The sequence below is a fragment of the Pavona decussata genome, unplaced genomic scaffold (genome assembly GCF_977016875.1).
Source record: "Pavona decussata unplaced genomic scaffold, jaPavDecu1.1 SCAFFOLD_376, whole genome shotgun sequence".
NCBI lineage: Eukaryota > Metazoa > Cnidaria > Anthozoa > Scleractinia > Agariciidae > Pavona > Pavona decussata.
In genome coordinates, this window is record NW_028145751.1 from 172,343 (window position 1) to 198,375 (window position 26,033).

Below are 26,033 nucleotides of genomic sequence, written 5' to 3' on the forward strand. Positions count from 1 at the left end.
TTGTTTACTCAGCGTAATGTTTTTAGTACCCAGTCCACAGCTTTTTTTCATTTCTATAAAATCGAATTTTTTTGAACCACAAAATGCAATCAATTCGACGCCTTTGCTCGATTCGATTGCATCTTTGCACACCCACCAAACAGGTGCGTCAGATTCACTTGTCAAGGATGTCTTCAAAACCAGTACGTGCTCTTATCATGGGTCCACCAGGATCGGGCAAAGGGACAGTTTCGGAAAGGATCGTTAACACCTTTTCTGTGACCCATTTGTCCAGTGGGGATGTGCTCCGTTCACAAATTAAGGAAGGTAGCGAAGTGGGATTGAAAGCGAAATATATTGTTGAAAAAGGAGGGCTGGTGCCAGACGAAATCATGATCGAACTTATTTTGAACAAAATGAAGGAGTTAGGCGAAGGAAGCTGGCTTTTAGATGGTGAGTGGGAAAAGAGATTTTGCAGGCGTTTATTACAGACCAAATCCCTTGGGCTTCGATCAGCTATACAAAGATGGTTGCAAAATGGCAAAAAGTTGTGAACTACGATGTTTCATGGCTATTCGAGCTAAAGAGTATATGTTTTTAATTTAACATACTTTAATAGAAATGGAAAAGTGTTTTAACTATTAGAAACTTTCTTGCAAATGCCGTATGATTTACAATGGCAAACAGGTACCGTGTTTGGTGAAACAGTCTGCACAAATGCAAAACAGTCTTGTACAGTGTGTACTTAATTAATTAAGCTTAGGTTGTGTTTGAAGCCAGGAGTCTTCCCAAAGTTTATAGCAATAATTTTGCCCCTTGTGATCATGATTAGGAAGACATGTGTTGGTTTTTCTATTTAAACGAATTCTTTTTCCTTTCTTTTCTGGTGTAAATGGCAACAGATTTCACTATCTATAAGACTCACTCATACAACATGGATACTGATCCTTAATTTAGTATGTATCCTTTTTATCATCTCTGACATACCGATTATATTACTAATTTTTTTTATAATAAACAGATATAACCCCTCCTGCTTAAAACATCCCTAATTTTTGCATTAGGTGAATATAATTCAAATATTTTTTGAGTTACAATGATCACTTGATGCTCAATTTAGGGCTTTTTTCGACAAGATCTATTGTTGCTATCATGGTAACCTATAAAGTCAAGAAAACAGCTATTACTTGTTCACTTAAATTATTAGGCATTTGTTTCATACCTTTATTGACCACCTGAAGTTAAAATTTGCATAATTTTTACCAGTGTGTCAAATCACTGCTTGTTGTGATAAATGAAAATTTCATTTATTATTTATTTTGTTTCAGGTTTTCCAAGGACAGTTGTACAAGCTGAAAAGCTTAGTGAAAAACAGGAACTTGATGTTGTAGTTAACCTTAATGTTCCGTTTGAGACTATAATTGATAGAATATCAGTAAGTTCTATAAATTGTAAGAAGTGAGTGGAAAAAAGCCGTAAGTGACATCTGATCTTATGTCAAATTCTCCTTTGCTCATACAAGGAAGAACAATTCAATTTGCTAGGAGAATTAAGCAGTCAATCAGATGTCACTTAAGGCTTTTTTCCACACACCCCTTCAATTATCATTCACTAGATTTTAAGAATGTTAATCATAAGATTCCCTGCAAAAGTTAGAGGAAAACCGAGACATATCCATGCCACAGGTAGCCCATGCCATAACATGCAACCTAGAACCAAGTTTCCTGTAGCATGAAGTGCTACTTTAATCTTAATAAGGATTGCATCGAAAGGACTACTAGACAGAGCAACCACATTAAGACTACTGCGAGTTTAATAATTATTATAGTGAACAAAAAAGGCATTTTTCTATCATGACAACATGGTTTTTAATCAAACTTTGTAGTTTTTGTAGATAGTTTTATATTTCTATCATTTTTTATGTGTATGATCTTTTTAGTATTTCTAGAATTTTAACAATTTGTAATTAGGGCTTCCTTTGATAACAGTAATTTTGTTTTTATAATTACTGAAGGAATTACCCTGTTTTACTTAAAAGTATATCTTCTTCTTCTTCTTCTTCTTCTGCTGAATAATAAGTGTTACTTCTACCCCTAATGAATGGGCCTGACTTAAGTATATCGTCAGATTACTCCTAGAATTGCCATACTCATTTTTACAACTGGGTGGTCAGACGATCTCCTGAGATTGACAGTTGCCGATAACAACAAGTTAGAGAGAAAAAAAACAGTGTACATATTGGGCACAGTTTCATGCCAATGTCTTTTCCTATATCATGCTGTCATGGAAACAACATGGCATTTCCTGTTTCATATTGTCATGGATACAGCATGGCATTCAGAGACCAGACTTAAACCACTGACTTTGACTCAGATTGAAAGCACTAAAAGTGCAGTTACAATTGCATTTATTATCTTGCCTAAATTATGATATTGTGCATACTAGAAGGATGCTTGAGGGGTGGGGTGGGGGATTGGGGGAGGGGTGAGTGGGGGTAACCTGAGGTGGTGAAAGGAAGTATCCTGTAGGGGCAACTTTGTAGTTAACTGTAATTTTGTGACTGTTGTCATATGTATGAAGTATTTTAATTACTTTAAATGTACAGAAACGCTGGATTCATCCTGGCAGTGGGAGGACTTACAACTTGGATTTTAACCCGCCAAAAGTTCCAGTAAGTTACAGATTAAAGGGAGGGTTTCATAGTTCGACAGATGTAATTGTGCATTCATGAACTATGATGCAAGTGCATTTAATTCAATTCACTGTGTATGAACCTTAATTAATATTGTGTAAACATCCTGGGCATGGATTGATGATCATTTGGCTGAAAAAGAATGGAAATTTAAAATATTGATCACCAGCGAATGCTGTGTAATACAATGTTTGTCCCACGTAGGGCAAAGATGATGACACTGGAGAGGATCTTGTTCAACGGGACGATGATAAGGTCGGTATTATTTTGTAAACTAAGTCACCTTAAATTTGTAATTCAGTCAACAATTATTATTAACAATAATTGTTACCAACTGCATTTACATGAAATGTACTCTGCTAGGTACCTCCTTTTTTTTTAATACCCCCTTGATTGGCCGTTTTCACACTAGCAAGTGTGGCCCACATATGATTCGCAGAGTTGGTGTTGTGTTGCTTTTTCTCTGGGTTCTGTGGTTGTCTTCCCTCCAAAGAAACCAAAATTTTCAAATTCTAATTTGACCTGTGAAGAGTGGAGGAGGAGCCAGTCTGTGGATGTGTCACTGAAATTCCCATTCCTTTATCCTTCCTTCCTTCCTTCCTTCCTTCCTTCCTCCCTCCCTCCCTCCCTCCCTCCTTCCTTCCTTCCTTCCTTCCTTCCTTCCTTCCTTCCTTCCTTCCTTCCTCATGGATGAATGTATAATTTCCTTTTTTCTGTAGCCCGAGACTGTACGCCAAAGATTGAAGCAGTATGAAGACATGACAAAACCACTAATTGACTTTTATGAGTAAGTACAATTTCCAAATGGTCGAACTGTGGCTACTTCTACTACTTAGTAAATACCCTCCTTGATCAGGTTTAACTTAATATTGAACATTGTTTAATTTGAGCATTTTTTTCTGTCTTATTTTTGCAGCAAAAAAGGTTTACTGAAGTCTTTTTCTGGCACAGAAACTAACGTCATATGGCCCAAGGTCAAAGAATATCTGTCTCAGAATTTCTTCAAACAATGAGAAATGCTGTTACCTTGGAGGTCGGGACACACCTGCAGACATGTTCCTGGGACAATTTCCCTCATGCAAAAATGAAATGAAATGATTAGAAAACGTTCTGCCTCAGGGATAAAAGTTTATCCCTGTGACATGTTGCATGAAATTCAGCTGGTTTGAATTTGTGCATCATGAAGCCAAAATTGTCACATGTGCACAGCGCTATTGCAAACTGTGCCTATTACAAGATTGAAGTGAACTGATAAAAGCAAAAAGCATGACATTTATTGTAATTGATCTGAACTTCCTGCAGTGTTCTTCCTATGCAGTGCACATGAAGGGGCATATCCCCAGTTCATGTCTGTTGACCACATGTCTCCTAGTGTGTTGCGAGCTTTAGAAAAGTGCAATAAGTAGATTTTATAATGTTCAAAATGTTTTCGAGATTTTTTTGAGTGTTATTCATGTAGGTGACGATAATTAATAGTGATTTAGCAGGTAGGAAGTATAAAATGAACTGTAATTGAAACTTGTGCTCGATCTGTTGAATAACTAAGCAATCTCAAGGTTTCCTGTCCACTTATAGTTGTCAACAGTGAAGCCCTGAACCATTTGGCAGTGATCATGATCCTTCAGGGTGTTCCAAAAGGTTCCTTACCCAGTAAGGTTCCAAGTACACTGAGAAGTAAGGTTTCACACAAGATCCTCCGTGAGTATCCTTGACATCTTATTGGATCTTTGTTAGTTCATACAAGATCTTCAAGGATAATCAAGGATCCTTGAGAATTGACGCCGACCATACATTCCTTCCCTATGAAGGACTTACAAAACCTTTGAGGATCTTTGAAGATTATAGATACACTATACCGATGATATTTTAAATAACTAGATTCAAAACAGGGGCTTTTAAGATCGTGATCTAGTCAACATAGAATGTATGCAATTTCCAATCGGATTTCTTGCTTCTCTTTTTATATTTATTATCATTCATTAGTTTAAGTGGACTAACCATTTGGTGGTAAACACAGGGTTTCCATATCGGCTGATAGAAGTTGATATAAACTTAGGATGAGCCATGTAATAATTTGTTTGCATAACCCATTGGCTGATCAGTAACAAAGAAACTCGGCAAAAATGATGTATTTCTAGTTAGTTTACGAGTTCACCAATCTATCTTGCATGCCGCTACAGGGCAGTCAATCAAAATTTAGGGTGCGTTCATTTGGGAAAATCCAAATCCGGATTTTTGATCCAAGATCACTCGGATCATGGTGTATCAAAGGAACCGACGAATCCACTCTAGGTAAGGATTCGTCGGTTCCTTTGATGCACCATGATTCGGGTGATCTTGGATCAAAAATCCGGATTTGGATTTTCCCAAACGAACGCACCATTAGACTCCCTTGCATAGCCAATCAGATTGTGAATTTACCTAATAGTCGTTTATGCAAACACTCGACAGAATTATCAAACTTATTGTAATTTTCTGACTCATGAGACCGCTGTCTTAATAATCGAATTAGAAACAATTCTTTATGTTTCTTAAGAGAACAGAAAGAGGCAAAAAAAATTTCTACAGAACAGGAGGAGCACTCACGGAATAAAACTTTGGGGGCTGGTTTGGGAGGAAATGCAGCGGCGAATTAGTCATTCCAACCGATAAAATCTTGTGTTGACACAACAGTGTCTTGTTCAATTGAAAGGCTGAGAGAATAACCGACCCAAATGACTTTTCACATCGCTTTATGTTGTTTTAGCTCAGATTCACTTTAGTCTTTTCATGTGGTCTTGAATTCTTTCAGGAAACGTTGCTCCAATGTTTTATCCGCTGCTTTCGCTTTGTTTTGTTATAAAAACGTAAATCTTGCCCATATAATCATACGTTTTTATTGCAAACGAAGCGTAAAGCAGCGGATTTAGAAAACATTGGAGCAACGTTTCCTGTTGGAATTCAAGGCCACATGAAAAAACCCCGGTGTCCGAAATTTCTTGTGTTTCTGTGATCAGAAGAAACAAGAAGTAATGTTCCTTTCGCAACCGAACCAAGGACAATAACACAAGAGTTATTGTTAAATGAAAACCATTATACTAATAATTTATTTGTAATGAATTATAATTACTACAGTTATTCAGGCGATAATTATGATCTTATAATAATTTGTGGTAATGAATTATAAGTACCACTTTTATATAGGGTATTAAAAGAATTTGTTGTAAAAAGTGTGTTTATCTTATAGCCACCACGTTGTGTTGTTCCACAGGATTCAAACAGAAAAAAAACCCGCTCTTCTTAGTGGTAGATTGTATTATAAATCACATGTTTAGTTTTCTCGCTAGGAAATATTTAACAAATCTTCCTGTTCTTTGTTTTCCTTCCTCCTGTTTCCTTCATGTTCTGTTCCTTTCCTTTAGTTTCATTTCGTTTGTTTCATTTCTCCTCCCTTCCCATACCTTTTTCTAGCCTTCTTTTCGTCCCATTTTCTGCCTTCTCTTCTTCCCTTTCCCTTTCTACCCTTTCTTCTGTTCTGTTCATTTCCGTTTCCTTTCGCTCTCTTCTCTTCTTTTCTTTTCTCTTCCCTTCCCTTCCCTTCCCTTCAAATTTTCTCTAGTCTTATCTCATTTTTTCAAACGCGAACCTCGCGTTTTCTACGGGTGAGACCTTAAGCTACTGTATTTTGTTTTGTCTTATTCCGAGCTTTCGCTAATCCACAGCATTATCAGGGAAGATTCCGAAAGCTCGGAAAACACCGAAAACAAAATACAGTTAGCTTAAGGGCCCACTTGACCCAGTTTACCAGTTACATGTATACAACATGCTACTGAAGGACAAATTTAGGCGCTCGCGTTTTCTGTTTACCGTAAACGCGATTCTAAATCTCTAATATTTCTACTTTCTGACTATCCAAAGCCAATCCGCTCGGTTGCAATTTACGTGGACAGAAGTGGCGCATCACGTTGTCTCAGTCCCGAGAGAGGAGTAACGCGCCCGCTTTTCTGTTTTACATTTACGAGTTGTTGTTGAAGGGAGCGAACGTAACATGATGAACATGACGAGAGTGTATTCTTCATGCCCTGACACATGTGGTACTCCTTCGTTGCAAATACGGCCTGATAAGAGAACACTGGAGCTTAATGGCCGTCACCTTTGAGACGAAGAGGCTGACGCTACACTGAGGAACGTGTTTCAAGATAAGTTTTTCAATTTTTTTTAGTGCTCAGTTCACTCACGTTGCTTACTAGCTTTGTGTTTTACTTCGGATTGATGGCGTTGTTCGCAGCCCAATGTTCTCCATGATTTGTTGTGTCTTGTTGACATTTTATCTCCCAGTCATTTGCAGTTAGTGCAGAATCTAAATTACGCTCAAAATTTCCGTTTCGCAAGCAACCTCTTTCCCAGGGTCTCTAAAAAAGGGGAAAGAAGAGAGAGCTTGGGAACTAGGTTGCCTCGCACTGGTGATGCCGAAAAGACATCCGAGCGATCTGCTTGAACAGAGACGAAGTTTGCACGCACGCAATAAAATCAAGTTGTTGCGTTCGACGCAGGAAGAACACTTCCTAATACGGATTTGAGTCGAGATTTTATGGGACTTGTCGTGGGTCGATGGATCTTGGGACGCACATCTGGCATCCCCCGCAGATTTTTTTGCAGGGGCGGATGACATCACAAAGAGATAGAGCCTGGGATCGAGATTGGCCTGGGCTTGTTTGACCTGTTTGTCTTGCGTTGGCGTTGTTTTTCGATCCTTCGATCCCGTTCGATGCGCTGGAGGAAAAACGTGGTAAGTGGTAAATTTTGTCCTTTGCTTCTTCGATTTGAAAATCATGCCGTTAAAAATCGTTGCTGTTTACATTTATCGTTGCCTTAGGGAAGTATTTATGACTGCGGTTGCGAAAACAAAGCTGCAAGTCATTGAAATTGACTTGTAAGAATCCCATGAAAGGATTTTCCCATATGTGCTGCTCGTTTGTAAGCAGTCAAATGTGTCATTTGTACAGTTGCCTAAAGTTTGTTTCTGTTTCAATATGGTTAAAATAACATTGAGCATTTCCATTATTGATATCACACTACCTTTATCTAAGTGAGCAACTATAACTATTTTCATCTTGAAAGTATTTACAACTATTACCATTCTAATTTTTGTTATTAAAGAAAACTTGTGTTATAAATCATTTGAACAGACTAATGTTATCTTGCAATACATTTCTCATTTCCTGTTATTGAAAAATAACGTGTAACATTGCCATTCATGTGTAACTGCCTTCGATATAGAAACAGGCCACCACAAATATACAAATTGAAGTCCAGGGCTGAGTTGCTCGAAGCATGGTTAGCGCTAACCATTGGTTAAGAGGTATTAAAACCTATAGGTTGTCATAGTATTTAACCCGGGTTAGCGCTAACCATGCTTCGAGCAACTGGGCCCAGATTGTAAGACACAATGTTAATTGAATGAATGCATGTTAAAACACACCACTAGCACCCCTCCCCCCCCCCCCCCCCCCCACACACACACACACACACACACACACACACGTTTTAGCGGGAACGTAATCCCTTAGCAACTTGCCAAAGGACAAAGAATCTGGTGACGTCGAACGCATTCTCTAATCTACGATTATTACTAGTTTTACTTCTAAAAGCATTAGTATTGTTTATTTGAATAAACGTTTCGGCTGGAGAAGCTTTTATCGATAATTCTGTTTTTGGTAATTCATATTTGCGTTTGGAAAAGCGACGTGTAAACATTTGACAATTTGAATATTAAAGCTATTTGAAATTTGATATAAGCTTTCGCGGCCAATTTTAGCAAAGACGTTTTAAACAAATAAAACAATTTTAGAACTAAATTCATTTGAAATGTTGTTGATTTAATAGTTAGTTGTTTCCAGATCGTTCACTGTATGTCCCTTGTGACGCAAAGAATCAAATCCATGCAGTTCACATGTTGCTTTTACGAGTCACAGTTGCTGCGTTTCTTTTTCAAGTTCAGGACAGTTGCCAAGTGACGTTCCCCGAGTACAAGCTGTCTTCCACGCATTTCAATTACAATAGCTGCAGTAGTAAGTGCAGCTTTTTATTATTTAAGCACAAATAAGTATGAAATCTATTGTTTTACTTTTCAGCCCATAAAATTGAGATGTTGTACATGTATTATGGAATGATTTTGGTTTGTTAATAACAAGACAAATTGGAAGATCGTGCCTGGGGCCGGACAATCGTCGATTCAACTCAAAGAACAAGAAATAGGGTAATGAATAATTTTCTTATCTTAGAAATCCCGCTGACCCATGGGTTCGTTTTCCACTGAACCACGTTTTGTGTCATGCATGCATTTCAAACCGGATACTAATCAATGTAGCATAAACTGGTTCTTACTCCAGTCAGGCGAGAATATATAACAATTAGATTAAGAGCTCCGAATTTTTATGGCAATAATAATCTAATTATTTTAGTATAAATCTACGAACTCTCTACGAACTCACAATATGACCAGCTCCCAGTTGGCTTGATAGCTCAGTTGGTAGAGCACTGCACTGGCGTCGCAGAAGTCATGGTTCGAATCCCGTTCAAGCCTGAATTTTTTCAGGCTTTCTTTTCGCAACTGCTTAAGTTGCGTAGTAACTGCGAGGATCTCTCTTCTGTTTGATCTTTCATCGGCGTAGTTCAAAATATATGTTTCATATATTTGCATTTATTTATTCATCCTTCACGGGTATATTACGAAGTCACAATATGACCAGCTCCCAGTTGGCTTGATAGCTCAGTTGGTAGAGCGCTGCACCGGCATCGCAGAGGTCATGGGTTCGAATCCCGTTCAAACCTGAATTTTTTTCAGGCTTTCTTTTCGCAACTGCTTAAGTTGCGTAGTAACTGCGAGGATCTTTCTTCTATTTGATCTTTCATCCACAGTTCGAAATGTATATGTTTCATATATTCACATTTATTTATTCATCCTTCACGGGTATATCACGAACTCACAATATGACCAGCTCCCAGTTGGCGTGATAGCTCAGTTGGTAGAGCACTGCACCGGCATCGCAGAAGTCATGGTTCGAATCCCGTTCAAGCCTGAATTTTTTTCAGGCTTTCTTTATGTAACTGCTTAAGTTGCGTAGTAACTGCGAGGATCTTTCTTCTATTTGATCTTTCATTCGCAGTTCAAACTGTATTTCATATATTTACATTTATTATTCATGCTTCACGGGTATATTACGAACTCACAATATGACCAGCTGCCGGTTGGCTTGATAGCTCAGTTGGTAGAGCACTGCACTGGCATCGCAGAAGTCATGGGTTCGAATCCCGTTCAAGCCTGAATTTTTTTCAGGCTTTTTTTTCGTTCATGGTTCATTTATTTCACACTATTTACACAACATTAACATAAAAAGAAAAGTATTACAACAGATGATTACAAGATAAAGATAAATACAGTACAAATTATAAAATGTGTGTGGTGGCCAAAGTAGTAAAGGCATTCTAGTTGACCACCACCCACTTTTAAGTAAACAAAGAAATGACACTGAGCTTTATTGAGATATTAGCAGATATTCGCAGCTGCTTAAGTTGCGTAGTAACTGCGATGATCTTTCTTCTATTTGATGTTTTTATTATTTAAGCACAAATAAGTATGACATCTATTGTTTTAGTTTTCAGCCCATAAAACTGAGATGTTGTACATGCATTATGGTATGATTTTGGTTTGTTAATAGTAAGACAAATTGGAAGATCGTGTCTGGGACCGGACAATCGTCGATTCAACTCAAAGAACAAGAATGAGGGTAATGAATAATTTTCTTATCTTAGAAATCCCGCTGACCCATGGGTTCGTTTTCCACTGAACCACGTTTTGTGTCATGCATGCATTTCAAACCGGATACTAATCAATGTAGCATAAACTGGTTCTTACTCCAGTCAGGCGAGAATATATAACAATTAGATTAAGAGCTCCGAATTTTTATGGCAATAATAATCTAATTATTTTAGTATAAATCTACGAACTCTCTACGAACTCACAATATGACCAGCTCCCAGTTGGCTTGATAGCTCAGTTGGTAGAGCACTGCACTGGCGTCGCAGAAGTCATGGTTCGAATCCCGTTCAAGCCTGAATTTTTTCAGGCTTTCTTTTCGCAACTGCTTAAGTTGCGTAGTAACTGCGAGGATCTCTCTTCTGTTTGATCTTTCATCGGCGTAGTTCAAAATATATGTTTCATATATTTGCATTTATTTATTCATCCTTCACGGGTATATTACGAAGTCACAATATGACCAGCTCCCAGTTGGCTTGATAGCTCAGTTGGTAGAGCGCTGCACCGGCATCGCAGAGGTCATGGGTTCGAATCCCGTTCAAACCTGAATTTTTTTCAGGCTTTCTTTTCGCAACTGCTTAAGTTGCGTAGTAACTGCGAGGATCTTTCTTCTATTTGATCTTTCATCCACAGTTCGAAATGTATATGTTTCATATATTCACATTTATTTATTCATCCTTCACGGGTATATCACGAACTCACAATATGACCAGCTCCCAGTTGGCGTGATAGCTCAGTTGGTAGAGCACTGCACCGGCATCGCAGAAGTCATGGTTCGAATCCCGTTCAAGCCTGAATTTTTTTCAGGCTTTCTTTATGTAACTGCTTAAGTTGCGTAGTAACTGCGAGGATCTTTCTTCTATTTGATCTTTCATTCGCAGTTCAAACTGTATTTCATATATTTACATTTATTATTCATGCTTCACGGGTATATTACGAACTCACAATATGACCAGCTGCCGGTTGGCTTGATAGCTCAGTTGGTAGAGCACTGCACTGGCATCGCAGAAGTCATGGGTTCGAATCCCGTTCAAGCCTGAATTTTTTTCAGGCTTTTTTTTCGTTCATGGTTCATTTATTTCACACTATTTACACAACATTAACATAAAAAGAAAAGTATTACAACAGATGATTACAAGATAAAGATAAATACAGTACAAATTATAAAATGTGTGTGGTGGCCAAAGTAGTAAAGGCATTCTAGTTGACCACCACCCACTTTTAAGTAAACAAAGAAATGACACTGAGCTTTATTGAGATATTAGCAGATATTCGCAGCTGCTTAAGTTGCGTAGTAACTGCGATGATCTTTCTTCTATTTGATGTTTTTATTATTTAAGCACAAATAAGTATGACATCTATTGTTTTAGTTTTCAGCCCATAAAACTGAGATGTTGTACATGCATTATGGTATGATTTTGGTTTGTTAATAGTAAGACAAATTGGAAGATCGTGTCTGGGACCGGACAATCGTCGATTCAACTCAAAGAACAAGAATGAGGGTAATGAATAATTTTCTTATCTTAGAAATCCCGCTGATCCATAGGTTCGTTTTCCACTGAACCACCTTTTGTGTCATGCATTTCAAACATACTAATCAATGTAGCATAAACTGGTTCTTACTCCAGTCAGGTGAGAATATATAACAATTAGATTACGAGCTCGGAATTTTTATCGCAACAATAATCTAATTGTTTCAGTATAAATCTACGAACTCTCTACGAACTCACAATATTACTAGTTGGCTTGATAGCTCAGATGGTAGAGTACTGCACCGGCGTCGAAGAGGTCATGGGTTCAAATCCCGTTCAACCCTGATTTTTTTCAGGCTTTCTTTTCGCAACTGCTTAAGTTGCGTAGTAACTGCGAGGATCTTTCTTCTATTTGATCTTTCATCTGCAGTTCAAATACATGTTTCATTTATTTACATTTATTTATTCATCCTTCACGGGTATATCACGAACTCAAAATATGAGCAGCTCCCAGTTGGCTTGATAGCTCAGTTGGCGGAGCACTGCACCGGCATCGCAGAGGAGTTCGAATCCCGTTCAAGCCTGAATTTTTTTCAGGCTTTCTTTTCGTTCATGGTTCATTTATTTCACACTATTTAAAAAACATTAACATAGAAAGAAAAGTATTACAACAGATGATTACAAGATAAAAATAAATACAGTACAAATTATAAAATGTGTGTGGTGGTCAAAGTAGCAAAGGCTTTCGAGTTGACCCGACGTAGTCAATCGAACGTTCGGTAATCGAACCCAATCGAACCCAATCGCTCGATTGGGTTCGATTGGGTTCGGTAATCGAACTTAATCGAACTCACTCACAAAAAATTTTGCCAATCGAACGCAATCGGATGTTCGGTAATCGAACAGTTCAACAAGCGAACTCAATCGAACATAATCGACCACCGCCTTGCAGTTTTCATAGAAATCTACTTTGAGGTAACGAGGACACTTTTAGCGCTAGTAGTAACTATTTTGCACACACTGTACACTGTTGCGTGCGTCCAGATTCAGTTGCAGTGGTCGTTTTTTAGTCATCTACGCGAAGCTTTAGCGACGACGGTATAAATCTTTTAAAAATATCCCCGTTCGGTGTTATCCCGGGAAATATAAAGACAGTTTAAATGTTGTACTGAGCCGTTCATGTTTTATTTATGTTGTGAATGAATCAATTTCGAATCAGCTAAAAAATAAAGATTTTAGTTCATTGAAATGTGTTTAAATCTCTCAGACTTGCTCCTCTAGTTAAAACTCAGTTAAAAAGTGAATTCCTTCCAATTCTAATGAGAGCTAATGCTTATCAATTTTGTGTACCATTTTGTTTTTCTACCGAACCCAATCGAACCCAATCACTCGATTGAGTTCGATTGGGTTCGGTAAGCGAACTTAATCGAACTCACAAAAAAGTTCCAGTTCGATTAAGTTCGATTGCCGAACCAATCGAGCTCCAATCGAACGATTGGGTTCGATTGGTTTTTGGTTCGGTTTCGTTCGATTGACTACGCCGGGAGTTGACCACCACCTACTTTTAAGTAAACAAAGAAATGACATTGAGCTTTATTGAGATAATAGCAGATATTCGCAGCTGACATCTATTGTTTTAGTTTTCAGCCCATAAAACTGAGATGTTGTACATGCATTATGGTATGATTTTGGTTTGTTAATAGTAAGACAAATTGGAAGATCGTGTCGGGAACCGGACAATCGTCGATTCAACTCAAAGAACAAGAATGAGGGTAATGAATAATTTTCTTATCTTAGAAATCCCGCTGACCCATAGGTTCGTTTTCCACTGAACCACCTTTAGTGTCATGCATTTCAAACCGGATACTAATCAATGTAGCATAAACTGGTTCTTACTCCAGTCAGGCGAGAATATGTAACAATTAGATTACGAGCTCGGAATTTTTATCGCAATAATAATCTAATTGTTTTGGTATAAATCTACTAGTCGTTCAAAACTTTAACGGCAAATCCTCTTCTCAGATACTTCGGTGAAAACGCGAAGAAGCGGCCTCCATTTTGTTAACAACCGATCTACAACAGAATTGATTGTGAGTAGCGTAGCCAATAAGAGAACGCAATTCGTGACACAACGTTAGTAGATTTCTACTTACAAGACTTAGAATCTATCTCGAAAAGAAAAGTCTTCAGTTTTAATTTAATTAAGTAGGGGCGCAAACAGAAAGCGAAATCTGTTCTGGCTTAGTGTAAGCTTAATAAAATCTTTCTTTAGCTCAATGCTCCAACTCACAAATCTCTCCTCGGGGTAATCTAGAAATCTACGTATGTCGAATCTTACCGGTTGCATAGGCTTTCCAGCTTCAATCTAATTTAGAAAATAATAAGCATAATATTTTCAAGGAAACATCGACTATATATCTTTCAAAGCCGATCCGGCATGGGAGGACTTTTTCCAAAAATTAATTAACGGCGTTTTGGCGCCTTTTTCTTGTAGTCTTGTGACTGGGTTTAAAACCACACGGCTGAGCCTCGTGGTTTTAAACCCGATAAAACACTCCTGCTCGTTTTTTAAACATTACAAAATACCCCACGATTCGTTTAGTATATTTTCTGTGTGTACCAAGGGCCTTCGCCGCCCGCCATTTTGAATTTAATACTGAGTCCTCACGGAATGCTGAACATACTTTAAAAAAGTCCTTACCCGCCATTTTACGATTTTGCGTTATTTCAAATGATACTTTTTTTTTGTTGTTTTTGTTTTTGACGGTAAATAAAATCCGGGTTAAGGAAAAGAGATTGTTTCTAAGCATTACTTATCCGTCTCGATTTGCCTTTCAGTGCTATATAATCCTGTCTGCAACATGAAATAAAGCGTCGATGCCGTTGTTGTAATTACAGCTGGGGAGAAAGCTAGACTTCGTTGAAACAGCTTTATCTATTTATTTTCTTTTCTTTGTTGCTTGACAAGATGGTTGCTCGGTAAGCCAAGCGAACAAATAGTACCTTTAATTACTTCAAACTAATCTTTTCAGTTAGCTTCGGTAGCTAAAGGGAAATTCGAGACTGCGAGACAAACAGTCTACTTCCCGCAATTATTTTGCGCGAACCCAAGAGTTTTTAACCTTGCAAAAGACACCGAGACTTTGAGATGGCTTCGTGAAAATATCAAGACTGCGAGGAAATTTGACTCAAATATGTTCCGCGACAATTTTTTTGGAAACGCCATTAACCATTGATCGTTTTTATAGCACAGACCAACTCATTAAAAGTTGACTTTTAAGGCCTAATTTCAACGTCGTTCTTTTTTCGTGTTGAAGTCTTCCTTTCCCAGAAAAAATGCCAGAAAGACCCCACAATATTAAATTAGTCCAATAGCCATTCAGACAAGAAGTAAGTAACTTTATATTTGGCATATCATGTGACATTTGACGGCGCAAAAGTCCAACGGATGCGTGATTTGATTCCTATCTCTTATCGATGCGAATCTGAAATCTAGAGTATCACAGAGTGCTTACCAAATGCAAAAAGAATGAATTGTGAAGTTCAATTTATCAGTTATTTTTTCAAAATGCTCGATTTTATTCCCAGTTTAACGATCTCTACTTTGAGTCAGCTGAACAAACGTCCGAAATTGTCCTGATAAAATCGCCTTCCCTTTGCGAATTCAGGACAATGCTTTTCAGTATTTATTTACCAATCTTCCTCAATGTTTTTCAGTTTTTTCCGCAGGAAATCGTTTTATGTGGCTACCGACGTTTCATGCAGCGATAACAAAAAAGCTTGTTTATGTTATTGTTTTAGCCATAAAGAATATTTTGTTTGGTTGCCGCCATGTTAAATTCCACCTGGAGCGAAACAAAAAGGCTGCGAATTCAGTGTAAACGATATCCAAATAATAGATGATCTAGGAGGAATCATGATTTACCGAATTAAAAGCTTGCTCTTGTACTAGCGAAATTAACATTACTAGCCAAACAATATACAACTGAAAATCTTTTTCTGTTTGACTTCCTGTTCTAATCAGTTTGTTTTGAAATCCATGCTTTGTTTAAATTTCTCATTCAATTTTCATTATACAGAAAGTGACCAAGAAATTCTAATTATATGCGTCCCCATTTCCTAGTCACTTGCTGGCGTATTTTTTTTCGGTGTGTAATATTGAACTGGCAAAGCTAGCTTTATACATTGAAAGAAAGAAATAATCTGATATTTTTTTTACATTTGTGAAAACTGAAAGATATTAAATACGTAGGAATATGACCTCCACGAAACACATCTTGTGGAAACCTAGGAGATGTCATAATTTCTCATTGTGCGCTTATACATACATTAATTATTAAAAAACTTCGGATATGAATTTAAATTCCATGAAAAGGAGCTCTGTTGTGGGCCAATTTACACGTTCATCATTTCGAATTTAAAAAGGAGTTGCAGTGTTCCTTTCGCAATGGTAAGTTCATAGAACAAATTACATTCAGTGTGATTGTCTTTTTTAGAGTATTTTCAACTTGAGCTGACAAACCGAGCGCCGCCGGTTTGTCAGCAAAATTGAGCCACGGCTATTGATCCACGGCTTGCGATTGTTTTATAGATGACGTGTGATGATAGTTTTGCCTCAGAATGTCAAACTTTTCTCTGGGAAAAGAAAACCAGGGAAAAACGGACTCTTTTTTTGTAAAGGCAACAACCTACGTTGATATTGCACAAACACCGCTTTTTATTTTCAATACGGCTGTATAATAACGAAAATCAGATAAGTCAAAGTGATCGCAGGGGATTTTTGTTTATAAAAACCGGAAAGACTGATAGTTCGTCGCTTTTCTTGCGCTATTAAAAAAAAAAAGATCAAACAAACAAACTACCCCTGGGTCAGTACATTATAACGAAGCATCTATTACACCGAGTTGGACTCCATTTAAGTAGTATAGCTTAAAACCGACATTAGTACACACTTTGTGTACACGATAATTTTACTCCGCTCAGTTCGGTCAGTGCTTGAATGTGGTTTTATGAAGCATTATTTGTCGGCTATGATTTGCGGTCAGAAATGATATTTACTGCAAATTAACTTTTTATTACGCACACTAGGCAGAAAATCAATGCATTTGATTCATGACAGAGAATTTTATTTCACCATTTCAAATGGGGAAATAAAACAACCTCTTCCTCTGCACTCACAGATGCGCTACTCGAGTTGCACTCGCGATCTTCAAAGTAGTTTGCAACGATAGCAAGGGCGAAAACCACCTGGTAATTTACCAGAATTTAATAGAGTAAGTGTTTGGCGACGGCAGATAGAATTTCAGGCAAGAGTATTAAATTATGGCTGGTGAACTAATTTTTTAAAACATAGGTCCATACACAATGATCGCTATAATTTATTCTCGCGTGAGAACAAACCTACTTATTTAATTTTATAATAATAATAATAAAAAAAATTTACCAACAACCATTTTTTTTAATGTAAATCGCAGAAGCGGTTGTTGAAAACTCGTAAACCTGATAAAACTTAAATACTGCTTCAAGTACGACCATTGTAAATTAGTTGACATATAATAGTTTTTATGTAACTTTATCAATATGCGTCACTGTAGGCCTGCTTTTTTGAATTTTTAACCCCTCAAGGAGGCAATTTGCAAGCTCCTAGCGGAATGGTTTCGTTCTTTTTTTTTAATCGTATTGCGTGTGTAAATTAGCTGTGAAGAGAGACTTTGTATTAATGTGTTATAAGCCCAGCGCTTTGATGTAAAAACATGAAGCCTTTTCTTGTCGCCATTTATACTATGGGTCAAATTCATTTTAAAATATTCTAATTTTATTTTGTCTGATACAATAGCTTTCAACACGCCATCGCCTGGTAGATATACATTGCCTATTAACTTTTTTTAATATACTTTTTTTGCAATCTGCACCAAATATAACTCTGCATTGTATTTTTTTTTATTTCATTCAGAAACAACAGCTGAAAAAAAGAAAGAAAAAAAAACCGAACGCCTTTAATTTTCAAAACCTTTGATATCTGATCTACGTACTTAACAGGAAATTGCAAATTAATTGGAAAAAAGCAAGACAGTATAAAAATAGACAGAAAAAAAGGTTGACATCGTCTCCCCGATATGATATTATTCTAAAATAGTTTTCTTTCCCACCGTACGAAACAAAGGAAGTTGGAAAAATAAAATCTGATTGTAATAAAGGGCTTTAAAATCACTTAAAACGCCCTGACAGAGCCTTGACGTCCAAGGAACACATTAGGGAGTTTTGACATCGACGACGGCGACAGCGGCTAAAACGTCACTATTAAAATGAATTCGCGTTTTTTTAAACATCCTCGCGATTGGTGAAATTTCCTGGATTTGAATTCTTGGAGACCGCACACAAGTTTAGGAAGAGTAAGGAAAATTCGTTGTCGTGTGTTCAAGTCCACAATAAAACGTCCCGTCAGAAAATTTCATGTTCTAGTCGTGCAGTGACGGTAAGTGTACTGCATGTGCAGAGTTGTTGTTTGAATATGGCAGTTCCCGGCCATGAACATATTGATTTTATTATTATTATTATTATTATTATTATTATTATTATTATTATTATTATTTTGAATGGCAGTTTTCGGCCATGAACATATTGATTTTATTATTACTTTTTTTTTAATGGCAGTTCTCGGCCATGAAATTAAATATTAATTTTATTATTATTAATTATTATTACTATTTTTGAATGGCAGTTCCCGGCCAAACTCGTTCAAAACTCGTTGAGAACTCGTTTAATACGCGTTCAAAACGGGTTGAAAACGCGTTTTAAACACGTTTTTGTACACGTGTAGACCAAATAAAGACGAAAACGAAAGAAAAAAAAAAAAAGAAGAGAACGAAAGGGAATTTTCTCTAAAAAAGTTAATTTTCCTTCATTAAGAAACAGAAATATTTCTGTTTGTGAAAAATCTGTCTGTCTAAATTTGATTACCATGGCAATAATAATAATAATAATAATAATAATAATAATAATAATAATAACAAGAAGCTGTTTTCAGCTTATACTCGGGGCATATTTCACTGTGTGGTGCGTAATCGTACAATCTTTCAGCAGTGATAACCTCCAGCATCGCTAATTCCCCCAAATAGATAGATACAGAGATATAGTGGGGCAAAAAGTAACCACCAGATAGAATTGCATTTCTTGTAGTCAGAATGAAATACAGGGGAAAACGACATTTGTCATACGAATGCTTTTTGTAATCCCCGGGCTTTAATCCTTACGTTTTCACCTTTCATTTGGAGACAGAAACCATTTGTACAGGCTGGAAATCGAGCCTAAATTTCAGGTATGATCTGGAGTAACGTGACGCATCCCGCGTACCTTATCCTTGTACGTTTTTCAATGTTCCGCTGTTTATATTTTGAAATGAAATTCAGAAGAAAGCATTTGTTATTCACCTTTCATTGGAAGACAGAAACCGTTTCTGCATTGACTGTTTTTCAATACAGTCGAACCTCCCGTAAGCGACCTCCCATAATTTCAAGGATATGTGGTCGCTTACGGGAGGTGGTCACACCACAGGGTGTCTAAATTTCGGGTAATTTACATATGGTGATTGCGGAGACCTAACCCTTTTGCCAGTGTTTATCGAAACCCACAGTAATAACTTTTCTTAGCTACAAGTATATTAAGACTGGTACAAAATTATTTTAGGTAAAAAATCTTAGGGTTTATGGCGATTATTGTTTGTATCTCACAAATAACTTAATACAGCGATTGAGACAATTGATCACAATTGGTGTGAAGGATACTTGACTCTTTTATTACTCCAGGTGGCGCGGTCTAAATTTTACAGGGAACGGAACATAAGCAAAAAGATAAGAAAGATAAAAGAAAAGAGAGTTTTTTCCTACAACAGTTCAATCTGATTAAAGTTTATTTCAGTGTGAAGTATGGTACATGTGTATTTTTTCAATTGTTTCAATGCTAAAAGCTATATCGGGAAACACTTCCGGTAGCTCCGACTGTGAGATTTACGGCGTCCGCGCGCGCTGTAATGATCTGGCCAATATGTTACTGGTTACAGCGACACATTTTTCAATTTCCGCCCGTAAGAGATACAGCAGATTGTCTGTCAAGTGGTCGCCTACGGGAGGTTAAAAACAATCGAAAATTTTAAACAATCATCTCTAAAAGTGGTCGCTTACGAGAGGTGGTCGCCTACGAGAGGTTCCATCTATAGTAATTTGACTTGAAAACTTTTGGTATTTTGGAAAAGTGGTCGCTAATGGGAGGTGATCGCTTACGAGAGGTGGTTGCAAAAGGAGGTTCGACTGTAGTAAACGTGAGACAGATCTGTATCTGTCTTGGCCCGCGGGGTCACAGAGTGATTTAGTTGCCAAATTTCTAACCTTGAGGAACTAAAAAAGCTAAGTAAATAAAAAACGATATAAACCTTTCAAATTTTTAAAGTGCTAGTAATGAAAAGGTGAAATATGAATGATTCAAAAACTTCGAAAGCTGAAAGATGCACAAAAGACACTATAAAAGTAGACATATAAATAGATTAAGTTTCTTCGCGTCTGTTCATCGCATAAAGTTTAAGAGTCTTCGCCTTGGAAATAGAAAATGCCTCTCTAGGTAAGCGAATTAATGCCGTCTCTGTTAAAGTTGATAAATTCTAGGGGAATAAGTCTTACTTTTAGTCATTTGTGTCTTGCATCTGCCATCTTGTATGTGACACGTCATGTGGTAAACTCATAACTCGTTCCGCCTTACGGCCCGAGTAAAAAGTCACGAAGTTCTATGGCGATTTCTCAAATGTGACAAAAAGTTATAAGTATTGAAAATCGAGCAGATCCGCTCCCTTCTAGATAGGGTTAAATTAAGATTTGCCAGCGACGGTTGCATATTAGAATATTTAGTCACAAACTACTCCGTCATGAGAGTTTCGTTCCCTGCTAAACCAAGTTCGGTATGCGTTGAGTAAAAATAAGTCCCGTTCGGCACAATGCGCTTAAAGAACTGAGAATGGTCTCAATCAAACAGGGTTTCCATGTCTTACCAATTTGAGCGTAGTAAATTAAAACCAAGAAACTACTCCGGCCGACACAGCGACTAAATGAGTGCGCATGCTCCGGAGATTTGTGATTCAAGCGTGAATCGATTACGAATGCTACACTTCAATCGCCAAAATCACTCCTGTTACCACAATATTTTTCTTGTTGAATAAGATATGTGATGGAGGAATTTCGAAGGAACCTTTCTTGAAAGCGACAACCTTATCTATTTTGCTTTGGGCTAACCACGCGAAATAAGAACAAGCAATGGGAATTTTAAAAATTCCGCCATTATTGCTCACGCGTGACAAACAAGCGCACTCATTTTGCCGCTGTGTCGCTCTGGCCAATTATGAGAGTTGTAAACAGGGTAATGAATCAACTAGAATTCGAGTACCTCGCTTGACGTAACTGGCGTCAAGCGAGGGAAAACGCACGTCAACAAGTCACGACTGGGTTTCTTTTGCTTCTCATTGGTTGAGAAAGTGGCGCCGAGTTTTGCTAACCAATCACAGAACGAAGCAAAGCAAAACCATAGCAATCACCAAATTACTTTAGGCAGCCAATCGAAAAGCTTTTTAAAAAGTTGTGTTGTCACTCATATATACTGTCTGATCTCTCAACAGGTGTCATTGAGGAGCTGAGCAAGCTAAACAAGAAATAAGACAAGCAATATGAGGGTACTGAAAAGTCTTCGAATCCCGAATCTTCTCAAACTCGCTTTAGTTATGATAACTGTTTCGGGCGTGGGTTTACTATTCATGGTACATCAAGTAGAAAAACCGGCGTACATCAAAGAACTGACATTGCCGATGAATTACCAATCCGCAAATCGCATACTTAGAACGATGGAAAGAGATAAGAAGTTGGACATCATGCAAAACGATGATGCCTCTTTCAAAGATTTGCTCAATTCTCACAAAAACTCTTTACGAAAAATCACATCTGCTTCTCAGCCTTCGCTTAGGCGTAAATCTATGTTAAATTCGCGAGCACGTTCTGAACGTAGTTCCATTGGAAAGGAGAAAAATGGAGTAAACTTAGATGTTCAAAGCAGGAACACATCTCTGTTGGATTTTCAACGACGACTAACGAACAATTCACGAAGTTTTTCCGATGTTAATCGACAACTGTCCGAAACCAAGTTGGAATCTCAGCGACTCTTGTATACAACGAAATCATCGCCAGAATTGAAGGAAGAGACAAAAAGATACAAACAAAGTCCACTCAACTCTGAGATAGAAACAAGTAGAAATGTTGAGTCGAAAACAAATGGACCCAAGAATGCAAACTTTGGGCAACTAAAGTCATTTGAGTCGAATTTCGAGTCCAAAGAGCAGAACACATTTAAAACTCCGTATTTATCATCAAAGAAGTCCTACAAGGCCACGACATCTAGTAATTCAACAATTAATCATGGTAATCAAGTGAAGCCCACTACGCTATTAGGATACGATGCTAAAATTAAAGATTCTACCACGAGGACTAGATCTCCAGAGATTCAAGACAAGGGGACAGTAAATCTAGATAATGAAACAAAACCACGTATGAAACAAGGTAATCCGAAACAGAAAATAGTCGATGATCTTCGGGACTCCGATAAGCTCCCGAAGGGACCTTCAGAAAGATCGGAACATCTTAAACAGAACTCGACCAAAGCGATTTCGAATAACCGAGATAATCCCAAGCCGAAAATAACAAATAATCTTACAGATTCCGATCACTTGCCGAAAACAATTCCGGAGAAAGTAAAAACAACTTTTCAACAGGATTCAGGCAATGTGGTTTCTGATTATCAAGGTAACCCCAAGCGAAAAAACACGAACAATCTTCGGGATACCGATCAACTCCCGAATGCATCTTCAAAGATGTTAAGATCCAATCGTCCCGCCCGACACTCAAGTAATAGGGTTTCGAATTCCAAAGCGAGTTCCCCACCGACCAAAGAAGATCATATTCGGAATGTCAATCAGCAGCTAACAGCATCTAACCTAAAAAGAAAAAGCCTTCTTATATTTGGTGATGATCGCTCTGGTACAACATTCGTGACTAAAATGTTTGCAGCCGATCCTCAAATGTTTACAGTCTATGAACCACTATGGGTGACAAAAAAATGGTTCAAAGAATATGGAACTGACTCATATTACCAAGAGAGAGTTGTAAGAGATGTTATTAACGCCTTGCTGTCTTGTAAGTTTACTCAATCTCAGGCAGGAAAAAATTTTCTTGGTCATTCGAGAACTGCCTGGGTTGATAGTGGTGTTTTTGCGAAAAACGTCTTCAGGACTTCAGCATTTTCAAATAAGACAAAGTCAGGAAGGTCGTATTATCCTTCTCTCTCAAAGCATCCTAAATTTGCAGAAGGCGCCTGCCTCAACAAATTTAACCACAGTGTGGTGAAGGTTGGTCAAGTTCGCGTTCCAGGTGAAAGTATCTCCGTGTTTATCCCGCGTGTGTTTCGCGACAATCCCGAAACAGATATTCGAGTTATTCAAATCGTGCGCGATCCACGCGGGAGTATAAATTCGCGAATAAGGAGTGGATGGATTTCTGACTTCACATACACTGGATTTACATCGTTGGCCAGAACAATTTGCTATAAAATCTACGCCAACATCCAATTTGGAAGGGCTCTGAAGTCTGAATGGCTGAAGGAAAGATACCTAGAAGTCACATACAGAGAAATAACTACAATGCCAATCACTACAGCCAAGAAAATTTACAATTTTGCTGGTTTTCAAATGCCAGATAGTTTGATAGATTGGATCGTCCGCAGCACAAACCCTGACGAGAAAAAACTGCAACAAGCCATGGAAGATCCATATTCTCACGTTAGAGATTCAAGTAAGAATTATTTCAAGTGGCGCAAAGAGTCACCAATAAAGCGGGTCCGGGTAATTGAGGAACAGTGCAAAGGGCTACTGGATTTACTGGGACTAGAACCTGTTGCAGACGAGATGGAGATATTACGTTCTTAAGTCGCTTGGGTAACCTGTGCCTGGTGTTCTTGGTGGCTCTGTGCAGCCTAGAATGCACCTGGTCGTTTGTCCTGGCCTCTGCATCAATGTTAGTTCAAACTGAATTCCCTTCCACATGTCTATTCAATGCAAACTTTTCTCAGCGTCGAGCCTCAACGCTTGGGAGAACTTATACTGCAAACTAAAGCTTTGAAACTCGTATCTAACTATACGAGTTACAAGTGTAAACGTCACAACAGAGTTGGCATTCCTTTGGCTTCTAATAGAACTTTCCCTTGTTCTCGTCATGAAAACAACCTTTTTTGTGCCAGCAATCCTGTATCCGTCGCGTGAACGATGTATTAAGCTTATATTGAAAACATAAAATAGTAAACTCAAGATTTTAGAAACAACGGTAACCAAACTGCCATTAACTTAATTTAGAGAATCGTGTACTCAATTTCATGTTTAGAGAATGCGACGTAAAACACTTTGTACTCGTTTTTGTTAAAAAACCGTGAATGATTAAGAGGAATTCAAAAACTCATTAACAATTCATAAGCTTATTGACCTATCAAATGGTCGATAATACATCACGTGCAGTGACTTTATATCGGTATTTTTCTCGTATGCCAATTTCCAACGTTTACAATAGCATAGTTGTTGTGAACTCTATTGACACACGCATTTTCAGGAAGCTGTAAAAAAAAAAAAAAAAAAACTCGCGGCACGTGTTTTATCGGGTCTAAAACCACTCGGCGAACCCAACAAAACACTTCTGCTCGTTTTTTAAACATTTCATAAACACATACAGCGATAAACCAAGCTCTCCCTTTTCTAATAAAGCCTGCCCATAACATAACACCTGAAATAAAGATCTTCATTGTTTTGCTCCTTGCAATAGGCTGATTTAGCAACAGAACGGGAAAGTCAGTTGACAACGTCGCGCGCATCAAGACTACCCATAAGATAGTCGAAATAGGCTTGCGTCAAGACTATTCCGTCTGCTCTCGCGTCCTCAAATGACGTTTCCGTTCTGTTGCTAAATCAGCCTAATGACTGCTATATATCAAAGTTCTTTTCCGACTTTAACGGGACCGAAAGCGTGGAATGACTTACCCAGCTACCTTAGAAAGGAAAGATCCATTTGAAAATTTATGTAAGGGCCCCAACAGATGTAAATGTGAATGTAGCTACTAGTAAGGGCCGGTACTTCAAAATGCAAGGACATTTGTGGTTATTCACATTTAATTAATTTAGTTTTTTAGTTAAGTTAATTATTTATGTATTTTTAAATTAATTAGTCGTTTGAAAAGTATTTCGAATAAAAACAAGCGACAATAATTTTGACTGACGTTTCGATGACTCTATGACATCAATTTCAAAGTTGTGTTAGTACTTACACACTTATTTTAAAATGTTTATTGAAAACCTCCGTTATTGGAATTTGAAAAGTAACGGTAAAAATTCGGAACGACGTTTCGACCCCTCTTCGGTCATTATCAAGTTCAATAACCGTTACTTTTTACCATTAGTTGTACTGATTAAAAATTGAAAGCCTTGCTGATTGGTTATTTGTTTAGTCATATGTTAACTCATTAGTAAGCCGGTATTGTTCATAAATTAGTTACACAGGCCTCCATGTAAACCAGCATAAGCTAAACTGGACCTGCCTGAATAAATATCGCAGACAAATAAATAAATAAATAAATAAATAAATAAATAAATAAATAAAATAAAGATGTGAGATGACAAAGTTCCTAATAGTTTGCAATGGAGTGATTCATCAATTTGTGTTAAGGTGGGGAAAGAGCATGTGAATGTGCATAACCGTGAAGCGAATCATAACGTGGCAAGTTTTCGTGAATTACTTTATCATGTGGTTTGAAGATAGCTTTCGATACAGTCAATCAAAACAAATGTTTCCTTTACGGTATTGGAGATATAGGAATAAACCTTTTCCTTTTTCATAAATGGCGGCCAATTTACTTTTTTTTCGATATATGCTAATTGGCCCTACTAACCTCATTTTAGAGTAAAAATTATTCTGAATTTTGCCCATACTAACGAGGCTAGTAGGGCTAATTTTCATAAAAATAAAAG

General features: G+C 37.6%; 2 protein-coding genes and 1 long non-coding RNA gene across 3 annotated transcripts in view; all 3 read left to right on the forward strand.

Annotated features, from left to right (window-relative positions):
* LOC146452191 (uncharacterized) overlaps window positions 1-26,033 on the forward strand; it is a 91,063-nt gene that overhangs the window by 14,225 nt on the left and 50,805 nt on the right. The window lies entirely within an intron of this gene.
* On the forward strand, window positions 15-5,894 carry LOC146452192 (GTP:AMP phosphotransferase AK3, mitochondrial-like). Its single transcript, XM_085098108.1, has 6 exons — window positions 15-432; window positions 1,308-1,414; window positions 2,585-2,650; window positions 2,876-2,926; window positions 3,391-3,458; window positions 3,588-5,894. Exons 1-6 carry the CDS (start codon window positions 84-86, stop codon window positions 3,682-3,684), a joined length of 738 nt encoding a protein of 245 aa, XP_084954234.1. The 5' UTR covers window positions 15-83; the 3' UTR covers window positions 3,685-5,894.
* Window positions 16,313-24,558, forward strand: LOC146452193 (uncharacterized). Its single transcript, XM_085098118.1, has 2 exons — window positions 16,313-16,391; window positions 21,600-24,558. The coding sequence occupies exon 2, from the start codon at window positions 21,648-21,650 to the stop codon at window positions 23,949-23,951; it is 2,304 nt and encodes a 767-aa protein (XP_084954244.1). The 5' UTR covers window positions 16,313-16,391; window positions 21,600-21,647; the 3' UTR covers window positions 23,952-24,558.